This window comes from Chiloscyllium punctatum, chromosome 3 (genome assembly GCF_047496795.1).
Source record: "Chiloscyllium punctatum isolate Juve2018m chromosome 3, sChiPun1.3, whole genome shotgun sequence".
NCBI lineage: Eukaryota > Metazoa > Chordata > Chondrichthyes > Orectolobiformes > Hemiscylliidae > Chiloscyllium > Chiloscyllium punctatum.
The window spans coordinates 104,738,090-104,760,641 of record NC_092741.1 but is presented as its reverse complement, the minus strand read 5'-3'; the positions used below and the strand labels follow the sequence as shown (position 1 = coordinate 104,760,641).

Here is a 22,552-nt window from a genome sequence, read left to right as displayed (position 1 = left end):
TGGGAGAGGCTGAATAGGCTGAGACTTTTTTTGCACGAAGCGCCAGAGGCTGATATGAACATTTATAAAATCATGAGGGGCATGGATAGGGTGAGTAGCCAAGGTCTTTTTCCCAGAGTGATGTGTCCAAAATTAGGACATAGGTTTGAGACAAGAGGAGAAAGATTTCAAAAGGAAGAAGAAGGGTAACTTTTTCATGCAGAGGGTGGTGCATATATGGAATGAGTTGCCATAGAAAGTGGTTGTGGCAGGTACAATTACAACATTTAAAAGGCATCCGGTTGGGAAGGGTTTAGATGGATATGGGCCAAATGCTAGCAAGTGGGACTAGATTAGATTGGGATGTCTGGTCGATGCAGACAAATTGGACCTAAGGATCTGTTTCGATGCTGCAGGACTCTATATACATAGTGCATACTGGTTGAATATACTTGGAATAGTTATAAGTTGATATTGCGCGATGAGAATATGAAGGACCAGAGGAAGCAGCTAGAAGACCTTCAGAAATTACCTTTCATAAGGTTACTAATCTAGATAATGATTCATGACCCATCTGAAAGTCTGAGTCATGGAAAAGCTGGCCTCAGAGTATGAACATTTCAGCAGACAAGGAAATGCTTATCTCTCACCCCTCCCAAGCAAGTAGAAGTAGCCAGGTGAGGAGATGCAGTGTACACTCTCTTCGTGCACTGACTAAAGTTGTTGGTGGGGAGCAGGAATCCCAGAATTAGGACCTGTCTGGAATTTTTAAATGGCCCCAGTGTTGTCCTAACCTTATAAAAATCCAGCCTTCAGTATTAAGATTTTAGATGCTGATAAATTATAGATACAGCTAATATAAAGGAAGTATACATCATATTATAAAAAGACATTGCAATGCTGGCAAACAGAGAGGCAGTTAGATTTAATAGATAAGTATGAAGTGAAACAGTTTTGCAGGTAAAATAGAGCATGCAAACATATGGTTGGGAGCAGAAGTTTGCCATTTGGCCCCTTAAACCCATTTTACCATTCAATAAGATCACAGCTGACATGTTTACGTTTCCAGTTCCCATTTCCTTCTACTCCTGAGAATCTTTGATTCTTCTGCCTAACACAAATCTATTTACCTCAGACTGAGAGTTTCAAAGTGACACAATTAGATTAGATTACATCAGTGTTGAAACAGGCCCTTCGGCCCAACAAGTCCACACTGACCTGCCAAAGCTCAACCCACCCATACCCCTTGCCTAACACTACAGGCAATTTAGCATGGCCAATTCACCTGACCTGCACATCTTTGGACTGTGGGAGAAAACCGGAGCACCTGGAGGAAACCCACGCAGACACGGGGAGAACATGCAAACTCCATACAGTCAGTTGCCTGAGGCGGGAATTGAACCTGGGTCTCCGGCACTGTGAGGCAGCAGTGCTAACCACTGTGCCACCGTGCCACCGTGCTGCCCACAATCTTTGAAAGAAAAAAGATTCTTCTGATGTCTTTCCTTAAAGAGTGACCTCTGATTTTTAAAACAGAATCCCCTAGTTCTGGACTTACCCACAAGAGGAAACATCCTTTCCATATCGATCTTGTCAAAGCCATTCAGAATTTTTGTAACATCAGTCAAGTTACCCCTCACTCTTCTAAACTCCACAGGGAAGAGGCCCAGCCTCTCCAACCTATCCTCAAAAGATAGCCCACTCATTTCAGCCATCAATCCATAAAACATCCTTTGAACCAACTGTAATGCATTTACATCCCTTCTTTAAGGATAGCATCCCATTAACCTTCTTAATTGCTTGCTGTACCTGCAAACTAACAGTGTGTGACTCATGCTCTAAAAAACATGGGTCACTCTGCATCGCAGGATTCTGCAACTTTGAATAAAACTTTGTTTTTTATTCTTCCTGGAAACTTCTAACTATCCCTATTGATATGAAACACTGGTAAACTCTTCTGCTAATTAAACTAAACACACAGAAAAGCTTACCTCCCTTTGTAACCTGTTAAAGTGTGAGTGACAGAGAACTAAACAAATTCCACTAATTAACAAAAAAATGTTATTCTTTAATTCTAAAAGTGAACATTAAACTAGAAGTATTTACAACTGTAAGCCTCCTTTCTGTTAAAGGTTTGTTATGTACCTCCCACTCTATAGCAATATATTGATCCAATAAAGCCCCTATTAAAGTTACAGCAATGCAACTTTCAAAACCAGCCAGTAGCTGACATCTCCGGTGTCGATCTTTCTGTTTGTAGATCTCCCTGGGTTGTCTTCAGTCTTCTGCTGCAAAGATGTTTCATACTTGAAAGGTACCTTTGACAGAGAGTGTGGTAAATAGCAGTCTTTCAAATTGTAGATGGTGCTCTTTCTTGCTAACTGTCCTAAATGCCTCCTATTTATACCTCAAAAATCAGATCTTCTCATTGGTTCGATATCAAAGCAGTAAAATTCAAATTCAATTAGGTTTTAGTATCTTGGGACATAATTTAAACTGATTGGTTAAATTCAAACTGCTGTGAAAACCACCGGTATCTAGGTTACCACCAAAATGTTACATCTTTCAATTTTTCAGCACACTCTATGACATGACAGGTGCTTGTCAGCTTTCACTCTCTCTTAAAGGTACAGTACATGCTTTCAATTTCATAACACTATTTGCCTGCAACTTTATGTCCTCATCACAACTTATTTTCCTACATATCTTGGTGTCATCTGCAAATTTAGCCACCATGCCTTCCTTCCCCCATCTAAGTTAATATTGAAAATTCTAAAAAGCTAAGGCCCTAGAACTGACCGTTACATAACCATATTCATCATTTCCTGCCAAACAAACAAAAAGACCAATGTCAGCATGATCTGTATTTCCTGCCAGCAAGCTAATCTTCTGTCAATGATAATATGTTGCTGTATATACCATGAATTCCTTTGCATTAATAATCTTTTATGTGAAGCTTTGTCAAATTCCTTCTGAAAATTTCCTCCGTAATGGCATTGTGGGTCAACTCACAGCAGGTGAACGGCAGCAGATCAAGAAGATAGCTCATGACCACCTTCTCACAGTCAATTAGGTACTGGCAATAAATGTTGGCCAGCCAGCGAGACTCAGATCCGATAAAATGAATAAATAAAAATAAGTATATTAGGTTTCCCTTTATCTAGAACATATGTTACTCCTTCAAAGACTCCAACAAATAGATTGAACTCATTTCCTTTTCAACTCATTTCCAATCTGAGAAATGTCCATCTATACCTATGATCTGTTTCCTATCTTTTAGTCAGCTTCTAGTCCATGCTGTCAAGGACCCATCAATTCCAAACATTTCTAATTTGCTAACTGACCTGCCATGAGGAACCAATTCAAATACTTTCTCAAAGTCCAAAAATACAACATTCACAGCATTGCCTTCATCCATTGCTTATGTTACCTAACTGAAGAACTCAGTTAAAATTGTCTGACATGACTTGTCCTTGACAAAGCTATGTTGACTGTCTAGAATTAACTAATATTTCTCAAAGTGTATATTTATCTTAGCCTGTATTATGACCTCCATCAGTTTTCCCACTGATGTCAAGATGTAGGGTCTGTAGTTTGCCGGGTTATCCTTTGCCCCTCTCTTAAACAATGGTGTCATATTTATAATCCTCTAGCTCCCCAGATTTACTCCTGTGTTCAGAGAAGCTTGGAAAGCTACTGTCAACAGTAGTTTTGTTGTAGTGGTTTGCTATTGCCTCCTTCTTTCAGAGTTATGACCACAAGCCAAATCTCCCTTGGCTAGATTGAGAATTGAACCTACACTTACGGTATTAATCTGAACAACATAATAGCTAGCTAGCTAACTGGCCCCCATTATGCAACTTCTAGAAGCTTATAGTGCTGATTGGTTACAATGGCTTTGGCTTGTGTGTGAGAAGACTTATTGTTCAGAGTACAGCATGAATCAGTGCATGAAACAAAGGAAGAAATGCCCAGTATGTAATACATCGGGCACTGAACTAATTTTAAGTACTTTGTTTTAAAAAATATCTGCACAGCTCCCTAGCTGACTGAAAGAGTAAAGGTCCTCATCAGCTCCTAAACTATTTCAACAGAGAGGTTTCTGTCCTTGTGAATGGGAAGGCCCAGGTTTGTGTGAGTTCACTCATTATCTTTGCCTCCTCCAAAATTCTGCAGTTCTTTTGCCAGGACGTGGAGGTGAAAACTCAACTGCAACTCCTGGTTTCTAACTATGTCAGAAAGTCTTTCCATGAGGGATTCAGGTACAATCTGGATTGGGCACAAACAGAAAATATATCTGCTAAGACAGATGACCAGAGGACTGTTGCACCTTTGTAAAAGGCAACACCTCTGAAGGGAGATATTGGAAAAAGTATGATAGGTGTAAAATTATTGATGTAGGACTTCAGTGTGCAAGTTGCTGTATTTGCTATTGAAGTCTTTGACCAATTTTAAAGAACTATGTTCATATGCCAACCAAGGCAGGAAATATGAGTTGCATGCACCAAGCTCAGGAGTGTTCCTTCAGCAGCAGACTCATTTACCTGTTTTCAGATCTGCATAACAGAAGATTCTGAAATTAGTATTGACTCGCATTAGTCAAGTGAATTTAGAGAAATGGCCTCAAATAGTCTGGGAAACAAGTATTGAAGACTTCCTAAAGACCATGTTCTAGTTAGGTATCTGATCTGAATCAAGGTCTATACAGTAGTAAAAGACATTTTCCATCAGTTGAGAACTCATTAAGAACAGAGAACCTTTGCCACTGAGGTTTCTGAAGATCACCAAAGATTCGACTCTTCATTTGCTCTATGATGTTATTTAAGCACTATGATTTTCAAATTGTTTATGAGGTTCATATTTTCACAGGTGAAACTTTGGTACGATAAAGTTGGCCATCAGCTGATAGTTAATGTTTTACAAGCCACGGAGCTTCCTTCCCGAGGGGATGGTCGTCCCAGGAATCCCTATGTAAAAATGTACTTCCTTCCAGATCGAAGGTGAAGATCAAAAATCACTTTGTAACAGTTCTGTCTGATTTTGTTTTACTTTTCTTTGTTTCGCTGGGCAGTTAGGATATGAGCATCTACATACTTTTAGAGAAGTTGAAGTTCACTTCTTATTTGGTTTCAAATGCAGAATGATGCGACATTGAGGATGTATATGTTTTAAATCATGAGGCAGTTAGACCTATGCCTGGATTGTCACTCCATCGCTGAGTAACACTAATTGCGGCTAGGCCACCAAGTACTCTGTATAAAATGGTAGATCTACAATTACATGTCAGAGTCATTAATGGCACAAAAGGAGGCTGTTTAGGCTTTCGAGTGTCCTGGCTGTCTATAAATTTCTGTTACTCCTCTCTGTAAAATTTACTTCTCTCATGTACCTATCCAATTTCCTTTTGAAATCATTGGTTGTCAGCCCTTCCACCTCTGCCATGAGAAACAAGTTCCATGTCAATGCTCATTGAAAACGTTCTTCCATTTGTCCCCCAAAGCTTTTTAAATTCAGCATAAGTCCCCCATGTTTACATTTAATGCCTCTATATATGATGCCTATATGCTTTAGCTATGCAAACAAGGAATTCATTGGTAGTAATAAATTGATACTGCTTTCTCTCCTCATAAAAAGCCAAGGACTTTGGTTGTTTTACTCCTCTTAGAACCAGCATTGTAAATTAGGCACTGTCAGCGTATGAACACTATTTCCTTTAAACCCTTTCACTGAAAGGAATGTAAGCAACATTAAATCATGACCTGGATGTTACTTTCACCCATTAGATCATTAGAAATCACTATCTTGTACTAAAAATAGTAGTTTATGTTGAGAGAGGAGATTCTGTGTATTCCTTTAGCGCCCAATGTCATGCATTCTTGAGACCTGCATGCCTCCTTTATCTTCTAATACATCTCTCATACCTCCATGCATCTTCCATATCTGTTCACCCAGTTCCCACTGTGGCAAGAACTCATCAGCCCCACAACAACCTCAGGAGGAGTTAGAAATGCTTGTGAAATAAATAATCATCTACTCAAGTGACAAGACTTTTAAAACGTACCTGTCAAAAAAGGCTCTTGTTTCCACAGCAATGACCCCAGAACATGCATAAACTCTCATTTAGATACCTCAGTCTGAGGCTTCATATGCAGAGTCTTGTTCTCTGCAAACAAAGGGGCATGTTCAAATCTTATACCTTTCAAATTATTTTGGATTTTGAATTCCATGGCATTACCTCAGCTAATTAACAGCTATTTGATGCATAAGTAGATGTGATGGTATTGTTGCATTTGTCTTGATGAATGGAAGATTAAATGCTTTGATATCATATTCCTTTTCAGCAAAATTAATCACTTTTGCTAGTGTGAAACAGAATGTGTACTTGGAAGTGATCCAGTGGTCTTCCCTGTATAATGGAAACTTGCTATATATCACATAATTACTTTTCCCCAAATCAGTTCTTCCAGAACAACATTTAGTCTCTGTTAATATGCAACTGTGACATTGCAATTATCAAACATAAGTTTGATCACATGGCCTGAGAAATTTGAGTTTGGCATGCAGTGGATAATTTTATGAATCATAGAATTGTATAGCAAAGAAGGAGGCCATTTGGTCCATTAACTTGCACTTGTCATTTTGAAGATCAATCCAATTAGTTTCAGATTTTTTCTCTATATCCTTGAAAAGTATCATATTTATCCAGTTCCATTTTGCAAACTGAGTGATTATGTACACCTTGCAATCAGGCAGTACACTCAAAACTTGAACATTAAAAATTCCATCTCATGTCTCCATCGATTCTTTAGCGAATTGCCTTCAATCTTTGATTGTCCACCATCCAACCATTAAAAACCATTTCTCATTATTTATTCTATCAGAACCCTTTATTATTTTAGACATCCATATCAAATCAACTCATAGCTTCTCTTCTAATGAGAACAACCCCAATGAACATATTCTATTCCAGAATGAAGCCGTGTACTTGAATCCTTTAAAGATTTTTTTAGTTCAGCCTGTAAGATCAAGAAGATCCTTCAGTATGGGAGGGAAGAACCTTTGAGTCCAATTATGGGACCGAGATGACCCTTGAGCCTTGCTGTCGAGCTGAGAGAACCCTTGAGTCTGACTTTTGATAATCAAGACATTTTTTTCTCCACTGTTTTGCTTCATATTTCTAAATGGTGCAGACAAGAAGCTGTTGTTCCAAATGGACTGGTGTTTTGTATGTGATGGAATACTCCCCACTTAGCTGGAAGAGTGCAGCTCCAGCTACATTCAAGAAGTTCAACAGAGTCAGGACAAAGTAGTCATTTGGTAGGCACTACATCCACAAACATCTACTCAGTTGCAGCAGTGTGTACCTTCGACAAGATACATCGCAAAAATTAACCAAAGGTTCTTAGAACCTTTCAAACCGATGAACGCAACCATAAAGAAGGAAAGGCAAAGAAACACATGTGAATACCACCACTTGCAAGTTCTCTTCCAAACCACTCACCATCCTAACATGGAAATATGTTGTCATTATTCCTTCCTGAATGACATTGAGTCATAGAGTAATTCAGCATTGGAATAGACCCTTTGGTCCAATTCGTCCAGGTCAAGCAGGCATCCTATGCAGAACTAGTCTTATTTACCTGCATTTTGTCTCTATCTTCTAATCCTCTCCTATGCATTTACCTGTCTAAATGTATTTTAATTTAAGAAAAGGTCTTGTAATTGTACTCGCCCCTATCAGGTCCTCTGGCAACTCATTACATAGCCACACCAACATCTTTGTGAAACATTTGCCCCTCAGGTCCCTTTGAAGTCTTTCCCCTCTCACTTTATATCTGTGCCATCTAGATTTGGACTCCTCTGCCCTTGGAAAAAGCCCTTAGCTATTCACCTTATCTATGGCCCTCAGTTTTATAATCCTCTAGAAGGCCTACCATCAGCCTTCAATGTCCAGGGGAAAATACCCCATCCTGTCCAGCCTGTACTTATTACTGAAAACCGTCTCTCCTGGCAAGATCCTTGTAATTTTTTACTGTACTATTTCTAGTTTAACAATAACCTTCTATAGCAAAGTGACCAGAATTGTACTCAATATTCCAATATTGGCCTCACAGAAGTGTCTTGTACAGCCGTAACATGTCGTCCCAATTCCTATGCTCAATGCTGTGACCAATGAAGGCAAGCATGCCAAACAGTTCTTCACCACCCTGTACACCTGCGACTCTACTTTCAAGGAGCTATGAAACTTCACCCCTGGGCCCCTCTATTCAACAATACTGCTCAGACCCCAAAGATTAACTGTTTAAGTCCTGCCTGTTTTGCCAAACCAAAATGCAACAACTTGCATTTATACAAATTAAACTCCATTTAAAGACTAAAATCATTCATATCATTAACCAGGTAACATTTGAAAACATAACTGTATTGAGCATTGATAAGTCTGACAGACCAAATGTACTTCATACCAGAATTTCAGAGGTAGCAGTAATGGACATAATAATTGCATTGTGAATCACTCTATTTAAAAAAAAAATGGGCAGCACGGTGGCACAGTGGTTAGCACTGTTGCCTCACAGTGCCAGAGACCTGGGTTCAATTCCCACCTCAGACAATTGTCTGTGTGGAGTTTGCACATTCTCCCCATGTCTGCGTGGGTTTCCTCCAGATGCTCCAGTTTCCTCCCACAGTCCAAAAATGTGCAGGTTAGGTGAATTGACCATGCTAAATTGCCTGTACTGTTAGGTGTAGGGGAATGGGTCTGGGTGGGTTGTTCTTCGGAGGGTCGGTGTGGACTTGTTGGGCCGAAGGGCCTGTTTCCACACTGTAAGTAATCTAATCTAATCTAATATGTTACTTCTTGGTCCATTTGCTTATCTGGTAAAGGTCCTGTTATACACTGAGAAAACCTTGTTTCACTAGCACGGTGGCTCAGTGGTTAGCACTGCTGCCTCACAGCACCAGGGTCCCAGGTTCGATTCCAGCCTCGGGCGACTGTGTGTGGAGTTTGCACATTCTCCCTGTGTCTGTGTGGGTTTCTTCCCACAGTCCAAAGATGTGCAGCTCAGGTGAATTGGCCATGGTAAATTGCCCATAGTGTTAGGTGCATTAGTCAGAGAGAAATGGGTCTGGATGGGTTACTCTTTGGAGGGTCGGTGTGGACTGGTTGGACTGAAGGGCCTGTTTCCACACTGTAGGGAATCTAATCTAATCTAATATTGCCACGGTGGCATCTGCAAACGTACAAACCAGACCTCCTAAATTCTCACCAAGTGATTCAAATAGGCACCTTACAACCACCACCTCTGCAAAATTAATGTTGAGTAACAAATGCTGGCCCAGCTAGCGATGCCCACATCCTTGATCTGAATATGAAAATAATTGATTTCTTTTGAACAAACCTGGCTGCACCTGTTTACAGGATGTGGGATAATTCTGTCTTTTAATCTCAGGCAGAGAAAGACTTCAACTAGTTGCAACATTCTGTAACTTTCCCAGTTTTTGTGGATTTTAATGAAATAAAATAATGTGTTGGCTTGTCCCTGAGAGAGAGATTCGGATTCCATGCTTGTGACATGATTAAGACCTCCAGTTTCTATCTTTAGCATCACCCAGCTTCTCTCCTTCTGCTCTGTGTCTTTGTTGTCTCTGGACTAGACTAGAGATACAGATAACAAACTGGTCTTTAACATCCTATCTTCCACAAAGTTGAGGCTATCCAAAACTCTGCCTGTGTTTTAACATCTCAGTAAACTCCACTCCCCTCACACTCGTGATCTTTAAACTGCATTGGCAATGGCTTGATTTTACAATTTTCATCTTTGATTTCAAATTATTTTGTGACCTTGCCCAGCATGATCTCTGTAGTCTCCCTTAACCTCCAAGATGTCCGCACTCATCCCATTATTTCCTCTTCTGGGATTGGGATAAAAGTACCAGTATTCTCGGTAATTAAGGCACATAAAGAGACCATTCAGCCCAACCAGTCCATGATGGTGTTCGTGAAACTTTCTCCCAACTTTTCTTATCTTAATATGATACCTTCTCCCTCATATGTTTACCTAGCTTTCCTATATATTTCACTGCTATTCCCATCAACACTGCCTGCAGTACTGAGTTACACATTTTCTTTCAATAAAGGGGTTCCTCAGAAATCCCTAGTGAAGTTTTTGCAGACTATCTTATATCTGTGATCACTCGCTATGCTCTTCCACTTAAAGAGGAAGTATTCTCACTGTATCCACTATGCAAAAGCCTTTCAAAGATTTAAATTTTTATTTTTTTTTCTCAGCCTGTCAATTCTTTCCTGGTCTCTAAACCCACAAATTTATGGACTCAAACTTGTAAATATTCTCCATATTCTCTCCAGAGCCTCAGTATCCTTTTTTTTACAAGTTGGTGACCAGAATTACAGGCAGTGTTGTGAATGTGGTCTAAACCAGGTTTGATGCAAGTTTATTATAATGTCACTACTTTTCAATTCTATTCCTCCAGAAATAAAACCTGGTGCTTGGTTACCTTATTTATAAGCACGCTCATCTATGCTGCAACTTTTAATTATTGGTGTTTTTATCCAAGATCTCTTTATTCTTCTACCCCACCAAGGCTCAGACTTCCTATAATAAATGATCTTCCTGTTCCTCTTACTGAAATGGGTGAACTCATGTATATCATGTATTCATAAATATGTTGTGCTTCATTTGCTAATTCTGCAAGTTTATTGATGTCCTTCTGTAATTTGTTGTAGTAATAACTGTGCCTCTAATCTACTGTCATCAACAAGTTTGGAAAGTGTGCTTTGTATTCCATATTCTGAATCATTGATATTAATAATGACAACAGAGTTCCCAGTCATAATGCTTGAGGATCACCAGCTCCCACTTTTTGCCACTCCAGTTAATTCCCCTCTACTCCCATGTTTTGCTTTCTGTCCTGAAACCAACGAGCAATCTATTCTGTCACTTATCCCTGACCCCATGCTTCATTAGTGCCACAATTCATTTATGTAATGTGGTACACCTAATCAAAAGCTTTTTGTAAAATCTGGATGATGTATATCTACTGCATTATCATTATCCAATATCTCTGTTACTTCTTCAAAAAAATCAATATGATTGGTTTTATTTTGAAATCTATGCTGATTATTTATTGTCATCTTTCTCATTTTTTAGCTGGTGTTCTAGTCTCTACTCTAGTACAGATTCCATTATTTGTCTTACTTCTGATGCTTTATGGACTGGTACATAACATCTTGGACATGTTCTGTTCCCTCTCAAATATAGAATTGACATTGGCTGTCAATCAGTATTTAAACACAACATGTTGTTTTCCTGATGAATTATTGCATTATCTAAGTGAAAGAGTATGTCTGTTATCTCTTCCCTAGATTGTTTCCACATACTTAGTCATAGAGTCATAGAGATGTACAGCATGGAAACAGACCCTTCGGTCCAACCTGTCCATGCCGACCAGATATCCCAACCCAATCTAGTCCCACCTGCCAGCACCCAGCCCATATCCCTCCAAACCCTTCCTATTCATATACCCATCCAAATGCCTCTTAAATGTTGCAATTATACCAGCCTCCACCACATCCTCTGGCAGCTCATTCCATACACACCACCCTCTGCATGAAAACATTGCCCCTTAGGTCTCTTTTATATCTTTCCCCTCTCACCCTAAGCCTATGCCCTGTAGTTCTGGACTCCCTGACCCCAGGGAAAAGACTTTGTCTATTTATCCTATCCATGCCCCTCATAATTTTGTAAACCTTTATAAGGTCACCCCTCAGCCTCCGAAGCTCCAGGGAAAACAGCCCCAGCCTATTCAGCCTCTCCCTGTAGCTCAAATCCTCCAACCCTGGCAACATCCTTGTAAGTCTTTTCTGAACTCTTTCAAGTTCATTGCATCCATTTTTTATTTAAATGTACTTATCTCTTCGCTCATCTTGTTTACAAGATGTTTGTCTGCTGTTCTATCTTACTGATATATTCCAAGACATTTATTTTAATATTTCTGCCCCATTTCTACTATTCCATCAAGTACCAAAAGCATATTTGCCTGGTTTTGCATGTACTGGAAGCTACAAATATTAACATACATTACAGTTCTTTGCAAACAAAGAGAACATTTATATTTAGATTTTATTGTCCTGTGTACATAAGTACAGGAGTACAATAAAAAGTATATGAGGTCACCATTCTCTGGAGCAATCTTAGTTTAGAAAAGACAGGATTAAAAACAGAAACAAAAATAAAAGGAACAATCAAAAGTAAAGCAATTGTCCAAATTGCATTTTTCTCCCATCCCTCCCTTGTCATTTGTCCTTGCCACAAGAAAAGCAAAGCCACAAAGTCCATCCCATACTGTGCCCATGTAAACACTGCAAAGTAGATCATAGCATTTCATAGGATCACTTTCCCTAACCAATCCAAATCAACCTGTCAGGTTTAAATCTGAACTAAAGCCTGGCAGTTAACTGTCAATCATCATTAATTGTTATACTGTTCTAGCAAAGTCCAGTTACAAACCAATAAACATTTGCATCCAGTATAAATTTTGTTCTGTTCTTACATTGGTATTCTTGCCCTCTTTGTCTTTATTCTTCCTGATGAATATAAAACACAAAGCTCAACCAACTTTTTTTTTCAGCCATACTCAAGTTCTGTATCCTTAATGACTATTTTTACATCTCCCATCTGCTCAGGTTCATTTCCCATTACTAATCCAATAGTGAATCTTCAACTGGGTTTTTCACATACCAAATTGTAGATATTGTAGGACCTCCATTCCCTTAAACCTTTCCCTACTCCTTCTGTCCTGTTCATGTCAGTTAAAAATCCCGTGATAGTTTCCTCATATCGAGTCATAGAGATCTTGATCTTAATACTGCAGTCTGTCTTATGGTCTTATATCACACAAAAATGTCCTTTGGCCCATTGAATCTACACCAGTCAAAAACAAACACCTAACTATTGGAGAAAGGCCAATTTTGACAGTATTAGGCAAGAACTTTCAAAAGCTGTTTGGAAGCAGATGTTCGCAGGTAAAGGGACGGCTGGAAAATGGGAAGCCTTCAGAAATGAGATAGCAAGAATCCAGAGAAAGTATATTCCTGTCAGGGTGAAAGGGAAGGCTGGTAACTATAGGGAATGCTGGATGACTAAAGAAATTGAGGGTTTAGTTAAGAAAAAGAAGGAAGCATATGTCAGGTACAGACAGGATAGATCAAGTGAATCCTCAGAAGAGTATAAAGAAAGTAGGAGTATACTTAAGAGAGAAATCAGGAGGGCAAAATGGGGACATGAGATAGCTTTAGCAAATAGAATTAAGGAGAATCCAAAGGGGTTTTACAAATATATTAAGGACAAAAGGGTAATTAGGGAGAGAATGGGACCCCTGAAAGATCAGCAAGGTGGCCTTTGTGTGGAGCCACAGAAAATGGGGGAGATACTAAATGAATATTTTGCATCAGTATTTACTGTGGAAAAGAATATGGAAGATATAGACTGTAGGAAAATAGATGGTGACATCTTGCAAAATGTCCAAATTACAGAGGAGGAAATGCTAGATGTCTTGAAACGGTTAAAGGTGGATAAATCCCCAGGACCTGATCAGGTATACCCGAGAACTCTGTGGGAAGCTAGAGAAGTGATTGCTGGGCCTCTTGCTGAGACATTTGTATCATCAATAGTCACAGGTGAGGTGCCGGAAGACTGGAGGTTGGCAAAAGTGGTGCCACTGTTTAAGAAGGGTGGTAAGGACAAGCCAGGGAACTATAGACCAGTGAGCCTGACCTCGGTGGTGGGCAAGTTGTTGGAGGGAATTCTGAGGGACGGGATGTACATGTATTTGGAAAGGCAAGGACTGATTCGGGATAGTCAACATGGCTTTGTGCGTGGGAAAGATTGATGAGGGCAGAGCAGTAGATGTGATCTATGTGGGCTTCAGTAAGGCGTTTGACAAGATTCCCCATGGGAGACTGATTAGCAAGGTTAGATCTCATGGAATACAGGGAGAACTAGCCATTTGGATACAGAACTGGCTCAAAGGTAGGGGGTTGTTTTTCAGACTGGAGGCCTGTGACAAATGGCGTGCCACAAGGATTGGTGCTAGGCGCTCTACTTTTTGTCATTTACATAAATGATTTGGATGCGAGCATAAGAGGTACAGTTAGTAAGTTTGCAGATGACACTAAAATTGGAGGTGTAGTAGACAGCGAAGAGGGTTACCTTAGATTACAACAGATCTGGACCAGATGGGCTGAGAAGTGGCAGATAAATGCGAGGTGCTGCATTTTGGAAAAGCAAATCTTCGCATGACTTATACACTTAATGGTAAGGTGCTAGGGAGTGTTGCTGAACAAAGGTTCCTTGGAGTGCAGGTTCATAGCTCCTTGACAGTGGAGTCGCAGGTAGATAGGATGGGTATGCTTTCCTTTATTGGTCAGAGTATTGAGTACAGGAGTTGGGAGGTCATGTTGTGGCTGTACAGGACATTGGTTAGGCTACTGTTGGAATATTGTGTGCAATTCTGGTCTCCTTCCTATCAGAAAGATGTTGTGAAACTTGAAAGGGTTCAGAAAAGATTTACAAGGATGTTGCCAGGGTTGGAGGATTTGAGCTACAGGGAGAGGCTTAACAGGCTGGGGCTGTTTTCCCTGGAGCATCGGAGGCTGAGGGGTGACCTTATAAAGGTTTACAAAATTATGAGGGGCATGGATAGGATAAATAGGCAAAGTCTTTTCCCTGGCGTCGGGGAGTCCAGAACTACAGGGCATAGGTTTAGGGTGAGACGGGAAAGATATAAAAGGGACCTAAGGGGCAATGTTTTCACGCAGAGGGTGATAGGTGTATGAAATGAGCTGCCAGAGGATGTGGTGGAGGCTAGTACAATTGCAACATTTGAGAGGCATTTGGATGGGTATATGAATAGGAAGGGTTTGGAGGGATATGGGCTGGGTGCTGGCAGGTGGGACTAGATTGGGTTGGGATATCTGGTCGGCATGGACAAGTTGGACCGAAGGGTCTGTTTCCATGCTGTACATCTCTCTGACTCTATCTGATTTTCCAGCAGATTATTGATGGGGTTGCATGCTTTGGCATTACAAGTGCATATCTAAGTATTTCTTAAATGTTATTAGGGTTTTTGTGTCTGCCACCATTACAAGCAGTGTGCTCCAAATTGCCACCACCCTCTGGGTGATAAAACATTTCTTTACATCCCCGTAAGCCTCTGCTCCTTATCTGAATTTGACCACATATCTCTACATCCAACTCCCTTCCATTATAAGGAAGTCTGTAGTCTACTTTATCAGCGTGATGGATCCTATGTTATCTTTTTATCTGTATTCATATGGATTCTATTTTTATCTTAATGATTTTTACGTTCATTTTCATGACTGCTATTTGTTATTCTGAATAAGTACATCTACTTCACTGTCTGCTTTCTCTCTTTATCTTTTCTTATATATTTTCTTATGTGTTATATGTTGAATGTTTAATATCCAGCCTTGAATATTTTGTGCTTGTGTCGACTATTTCTCATCTCTATCACAGATGCCCACCTTCTACATTCAGTGCCTAACTCCTGATACTCTGAGTCAGAATGATTTGTGGTGGAGACATTTACTTGGAGCAGTTTCTCTTTTCACAAATTCCTATATTCTGTAGTCCAGGCTCCCAATCTGCTATGCCACTTCTTGCCCAAGCAGTATGTTAGTTAATTAATTAGTCATTTTTTTTGTAGACTAGTCTAATTTCATCACACAGTAAGTACCGCATACTGTGTCTTGCTTGCCTTTATTTCCACCTTTGAATACTAGTAGTAGTATTAGTGGACGAATAGGTGAAAATTATAAAAAACAGTTGAAATAAAGCTTTCTGTTTAAAGAGTGTATGCAGGAAATGTAATGTATGTGGACTTTAGAAGAGCCTTTGTCACGCTTGGTGTATGAATTTACTAGAGGAGGTTGAAGTGTCGAATCCAAAAAAAAAATGCCATGGAGGGAATTGAAAATTTTGCAAAGTGGTTTGGAAGTTAGGTTCAATTCTAGGCTCACTTTTGTTTCATATGTATGTCAATGGTTTGGAATAGCCAGCAATGGAAATTGTTGAAATTGGAAGTTTGTAGGAAATGTATATGATTAAAGGAAATGAAAAGAGAATAGATATAAGGAAACAAATGAAAGTGATGACAGAAAGTCCATGACACCCAGTTAGTTCTATATCATTGACTAAGAAAGACAATAAGCTGGGTGCCGTGCTATGGAACAGGAGAAAAGTTTTATACAAAGAACAAAGAAAATTTAAAGCCCAGGAACAGGCCCTTTGGCCCTCCAAGCCTGTGCCAATCCAAATCAAATGTCTAAACCTATCTCCCAATTCCTAAGAATCTGTATCCCTCTGCTCCCCACCAACTCATGCATCTGTCCAGACGCACCTTAAATGAATCTACCGTGCTTGCCTCTACTACCTCTGCTGGTAATGTGTTCCAGGCACCTACCATCGTCTGTGTAAAGTATTTTCCACACGTATCTCCCTTAAACTTTTCATCTCTCACCTTGAATCCCTTGTTATTGAATCCCTCACCCTAGGAAAAAGCTTTTGGGCAACACGATGGTTCAGTGCCTCACTGCGCCAGGTTTAATTCCCACCTCGGGCAACTGTCTTTGTGGAGTTTGCACATTCTCCCTGTGTCTGCATGAGTTTCCTCTGGGTGCTCCGGTTTCCTCCCACAATCCGAAGATGAGCAGGTCAGGTGAATTGGCCATGCTAAATTGCCAGAGTCGGGGTAAATATAGGGTTGGCGGAATGGGTCTGAGTGGGTTACTCATCAGTTGGTTGGTGTGGACTTGTTGGGCCTGTTTCTATAGGGAATCTAATCTAACCTATCCACCTGTCTATACCCTTCATGATTTTGTACACCTCAATCAGGTCCCTCCTCAATCTCTTTTTTTTAATGAAAACAATCCTAACCTACTCAACCTCTCTTCATAACCAGCACCTTCCATACCAGGCAACATCCTTGTAAACCTTCTCTGTACCCGCTCCTAAGCGCCCACATCCCTTTGGTAATGCGGCGACCAGAAATATACACAGTTAAAAATCACACACCAGGTTATAGTCCAACAGGTTTATTTGGAAGCACTAGCTTTCAGAGTGCTGCTCTTTCATCAGGTGGTTATGGAGAATAAGATTGTATGATACAGAATTTATACCAAAAGTTTACAGTGTGACGTAACTGAAATTATATATTGATTGTTAAGTCTTTCATCTTTTAGAATGACCATGTTGGTTTCAGTTCTTTCATATGTAAATCGCAAAGCTTTTTTAAAAAAGTTACATTCTCAAATGAACCCAGATTGAAGGTGTTTGCTTCCCTGCGTGAGGCTGTCTGTGCCAAAATGGTCAGACTAATTCTAATCTAAAAAATGGATTTACAGAATCTTACATGAATTTATGCAGTTTTTGAACAAAGTAAAATGTAATTCTGCAAGTACAAATTCACCCCACAAACTTGTATGTGTATGTGTGTGTGGGGTGGGGAGGGAGCATGGTGTGTGTGGGGGGGGCTTATGAGTGTCTGTGACAGTGCATGTATGTGTGAGACTGTGAGTGTAAAGGGGTATAAATCTGTGAGAGTGTATGTGTGGGAGTGTATGTGAGTAGATGAGAGAGGGTCTGCGTGAGAGTATGTGTGTTGGGGGGGAGTGTCTGTGTGCGTCCGTCTGTCTGTGTGTGCATAGTTCAATGACAAACACACACACACACACACACACTCTCTTATCCACATGCACACATTCACATAAAAGTTGTGGGGTGAATTTGTATTTGCAGAATTACATTTTGCTTTGTTCAAAAACAGCATGAATTCATGTAAGATTCTGTAAATCTGTTTTTTAGATTAGAATTAGTCTGACCATTGCAGCACAGACAGCCTCACACAGGGAAGCTAACACCTTCAATACATTATCTGAGCCGACATGACACCAATTGTTAAAATTCACTTGAGAATGTAACTTTTTTTAAAAAAGCTTTGCAATTTAAAAGAACTAAAACCAACTAAAAGATGAGAGACTTAACAAATAACCCAGGTATTTTTCAATATATAATTTCAGTTACATCACACTGTAAACATTTCCTATAAAGTTTGTCTCTTACAATCTTACTCTGCACAACCACCTGATGAAGGAGCAGCACGCCAAAAGCTAGTGCTTCCAAATAAACCTGTTGGACTATAACCTGGTCTTGTGTGATTTTTAACTTTGTACACCTCAGTCCAACACTGGCGTCTCCAAATCAGAACTGTACACAGTATTCTAAATGCAGTCGAACCAAAGCCTTGTACAATTTTAACATTATTTGCCAGCTCTTATACTCAATATCCTGTCCAATCAAGGCAAGCATACCATTTGCCTTCTTGACCCCTCTATCCATCTGCGCAGCCACCTTCAAGGTACAATGGAGCTGAACTCCCAGATCTCTTTGCTCATCAACTTTTCTCAAGGCTCTTCCATTTACAGTATAGTTCACTCTAGAATTAGACCGTCCAAAATGCATCGCCTCACATTTGTTTGGATTGAACTCCAATTGCCACTCCGCCCACCTCTCCAGTTTATCTATATTCTCCTGCATTCTTTGACAACCCCCTATGCTTTCTGCTACTCCACCAATCTTCATGTCATCTGCAAACTTACTGATCAGACCACAAATGCCCTCTTCCAGATAATTTTTGTATATCACAAACAACAGTGGCCCCAGCACTGATCCCTGTGGAACACATGGGTCACCTTTCTCCATTTAAAGAAACTTCCTTCAACTGCTACTCTCTATTTCCTGTTGCACAACCAGTTCTTTATCCACCTAACTAGAACAACCCTGCACACCATGTGACTTCACTTTCTCCATTAGTTTACCATGGGGAACCTTATAAAATGCCTTATTAAAGTTCATGTATATTACATCTATAGTCCTTCCTTCATCTATCACTTCCTCAAAGAACTTTATTTAGTTGGTATGGCATGATCCTCTCGTGCCACCTCAGCAACCTGGGATAGATCCCATCCGGTCCTGGGGATTTGTCCACTTAATATCCTCTAGCCTACCCAACACATCCTCCCTCCTTATGTCAACGTGATCCAGAGTAAACAAACTTCTATCTCTAATCTCAACATTTATCATGTCCATCTCCTCAATGAACATTGATGCAAAGTAATCATTGAGAATCTCACCCATTTTCTCAAGCTTGACACACAACCTTCTTTCCTTATCCTTTAGTCCCTTTCTCTAGTCACCCTCTTGCTTCTACTATATGAATAAACGGCTTTGAGATTCTCCTTAATTATGCTCGCTAAAGCTATTTCATGACTCCTTTTAGCCCGCTTGATTCCTCGATTAAGATTGGTCCTACTGTCCCGGTATTCTCCAAGGACCCTTCTGTTCTTAGCTGCTTGGACCTTATGTTCACTTCCATTTTCATTTTGGCTAGTAGCACGATTTCTCCTGTTATCCATGGTTCACGAATCTTGCCTTTCCTATCCCTTGTTTTCAAAGGGACACTACCTTCAACCTATCTTTGAAAGCCTCCCACATATCAAATGTGGACTTCCCTTGAAATAGTTGCCCCCCCATCCACATTTCCGAGCTCCTGCTGCATTTTGATATAATTGGCCTTAGCCCAGTTTCATATCCATAGGTTCAAGGTTATACATTTTAAAAAATAGGAAACTAAACAGTGGAAATATTGTTTTATAATAAAAGGTATATAAAATACAATTCAAAATGTTTTGATGAGGCAATATCAAATCTCAGAGACCTCAGGCAGAATGTCGTAGCCAGGACAGGGTATAATATTGATTCACCCAGATAAAGTCTGTTGTGAGGACATGTTGATATAAAGTAGGATTTGTCAGGTAAAATGTTTATTTAGAAGAGACAGGGTTATTAGGCAACACAATGAAGGAATGGAACATGTTGGATAGAAGTGCTTCAATAATGAAACAGGCCCTTCGGCCCAACAAGTCCACACCGACCCTCCGAAGAGCAACCCACTCCCTACATTTACCCCTTCACCTAACAGTACAGGCAATTTAGCATGGCCGATTCACCTAACCTGCACATTTTAGGACTGTGGGAGGAAACTCATGCAGACACAGGGAGAATGTGCAAATTCCACACAGACAGTTGCCTGAGGCGGAAATTGAACCTGGGTCTCTAGCACTGTGAGGCAGCAGTGCTAACCACTGTTCCACCGTGCCACTCACAATGGAGGACTCCAGAATGGGATCACACAACACCAGGTAACAGTCCAACAGGTTTATTTGGAAGTACTAGCTTTCAGACCACCACTCCTTCATCGGGTATCTAATGTGGCAGGATCATAAGACCCAGAATTTATAGCAAAAGATCATAGTGTCATGCAACTAATGTAATATATTGAACACACGTAGATTGCTGTTAAGTCTTTCATCTTTTAGATTGGGTTGCAGGTATTGATTCATTAATATGTAAATCCCACAGCTTTTTCAATTTGCATTGCCATGATAACTTAAGGTTTTATAAAGGAAAGGTGACATCTCAGCTCAGACAATGCATTAAAGGTATGAAGTATTCCAGTGTTGAGTGTGCATGTCTCTCAGATTTGGAGATGCCGGTGTTGGACTGGGGTGTACAAAGTTAAAAATCACACAACACCAGGTTATAGTCCATCAGGTTTATTTAGAAGCACTAGCTTTCAGAGCGCTCCGAAAACTAGTGCTTCCAAATAAACCTGGTGAACTATAACCTGGTGTTGTGTGATTTTTAACTATGTCTCTCAAACACATTTTCATCCATGTGCACACCCTCTCACAGGCTTATACTCCATTACACTCATGCACACATTCTATCAAGCAAATGCACATGCACACTCTCGCATACACATTGTCACGTATATACTCTCACGTACACACTCTCACATACACATTCACATGCACACACTGTCTCTCACAAATACATTCTCTCCCTCACATGCATGCACGTGCACATCTAAGTCTATATGGTGAAGTTGTATTTGCAGAATTGGATTTGCAGGTACATTCTATTTTGTACAAAAAAGTGCACAATCAAATTCCTCCTTTGGAAATAGAACCAGTGTGACTCAAGTTTGGAATACAGACTGACTGTAACCTATTACCTTTAATGCATTGTCTGAGCTGAGATGTCACTTTCTTAAGATAAAACTTTAAGTTATCTCAGGAATGTGAATTGAAAGAAGTTCTGGGATTTACGTATTAATGAATTGATACCTACAACCCATTCTGAAAGATGACAGACTTAATAGCAATCTACATGTGTTCAATATATCACATAAGTTGCATGATACTATGATCTTTTGCTATAAATTATGTGCCTTATGATCCTGCCCCACTAGTTAACTGTTGGAGGAGTCATGCTCGGAAAGCTAGTGCTTCCAAATAAACCTCTTTGACTATAACCTGGTGTTGTGAGATTTTTAACTTTACAGAGTTATGATGTTATAAAATTTCTTTCCAGGATTAGTCATCAAGTAATTGTTTCTTATCAGCTGTGTACATGTATGACCACCAAGAAATTCAGAAGGTATGGTGCAGGCTGCTCATAAGTTTTTCATTTCAGGGTATCTCTCAGAAAAAATCAAAGGTGTGACCTTATTGAATCATGAGGCTGCATAAGTGAATGTAATTTAAAGGTTATTGCAAATAGGACAAAAACATTTGAGGTTCCAGATTAGGCTGGATTGGTGGAACAAAACAAAAACACTGAAGGGCTGTGAAGACATAGTGAATGTGTGGTTCGTGGTTTTTGCTCATGTGAAAGGGAATGCTATGAGCTATTGATTAGCCAAACAGAGTAGAGGTCAGTTGTGATATTTTCCTATATGTGAGCCACTTTAAACCCACTTTTCTGCTCCTCATATATTGCAGACAGTTCCACATCCAGTATGTGCTTTATGCATATGATTTTTTTCCAAACTTCTGACGGTACCTGTTGTAATTGGAAATCCTTCATGTGCTGTTACAAAGTCTTACATAGCAGTAAGGCATTAAAAAGGTTCAGTGGTAAACATCTGGGGCAAAGGTATTTATAAAATCTATTGTCACATTTCTTAAATTATTGATAATTGATAAACCTTGGTACATTGGTCAGTGTTTACTCCATAATGAGGCACAGTACTGAAACAGACCTCTTTGTTAATCTCCAGTAGGCCCAAAGAAGGAAACAGAGTGAAGGAGCAAATAAAATTAATGACAGCTAGGTTACCAGTTTATGACGATGTAGAGAGACTAGGCAATTGATATGTATTAATCAACCTATTATGTTAAAATTCAGGGGCTGATGAGACTTGATCCGGCCTCCTCGCTCAGAGATAGAGGTATTACACTGGGGTTCACTCAGGCTGTGTAATTGAATGTCTTCAATGAGCAATTATGGTTTCAATCTTCTATCCCAAATACAGAAAAACATGTTATTTTTGGAAATCTTCAGGACGACTTAATTGTAGACCAGTTAAGTTGTTTTCACAACATGTTTAACACACAATTGGTTATTTACTGACT

The 22,552-nt window shown here is 39.8% G+C and overlaps 1 protein-coding gene across 12 annotated transcripts in view; it reads left to right on the top strand.

Annotated features, from left to right (window-relative positions):
- Positions 1–22,552, top strand: part of rims1a (regulating synaptic membrane exocytosis 1a) — an 879,579-nt gene that overhangs the window by 564,133 nt on the left and 292,894 nt on the right. For all 12 annotated transcript variants that reach the window (XM_072557828.1, XM_072557837.1, XM_072557845.1 and 9 more), the window contains one exon: positions 4,849–4,979. In XM_072557828.1, coding sequence (XP_072413929.1) covers positions 4,849–4,979 — 131 coding nt within the window. The remainder of the gene's footprint in view (positions 1–4,848; positions 4,980–22,552) is intronic.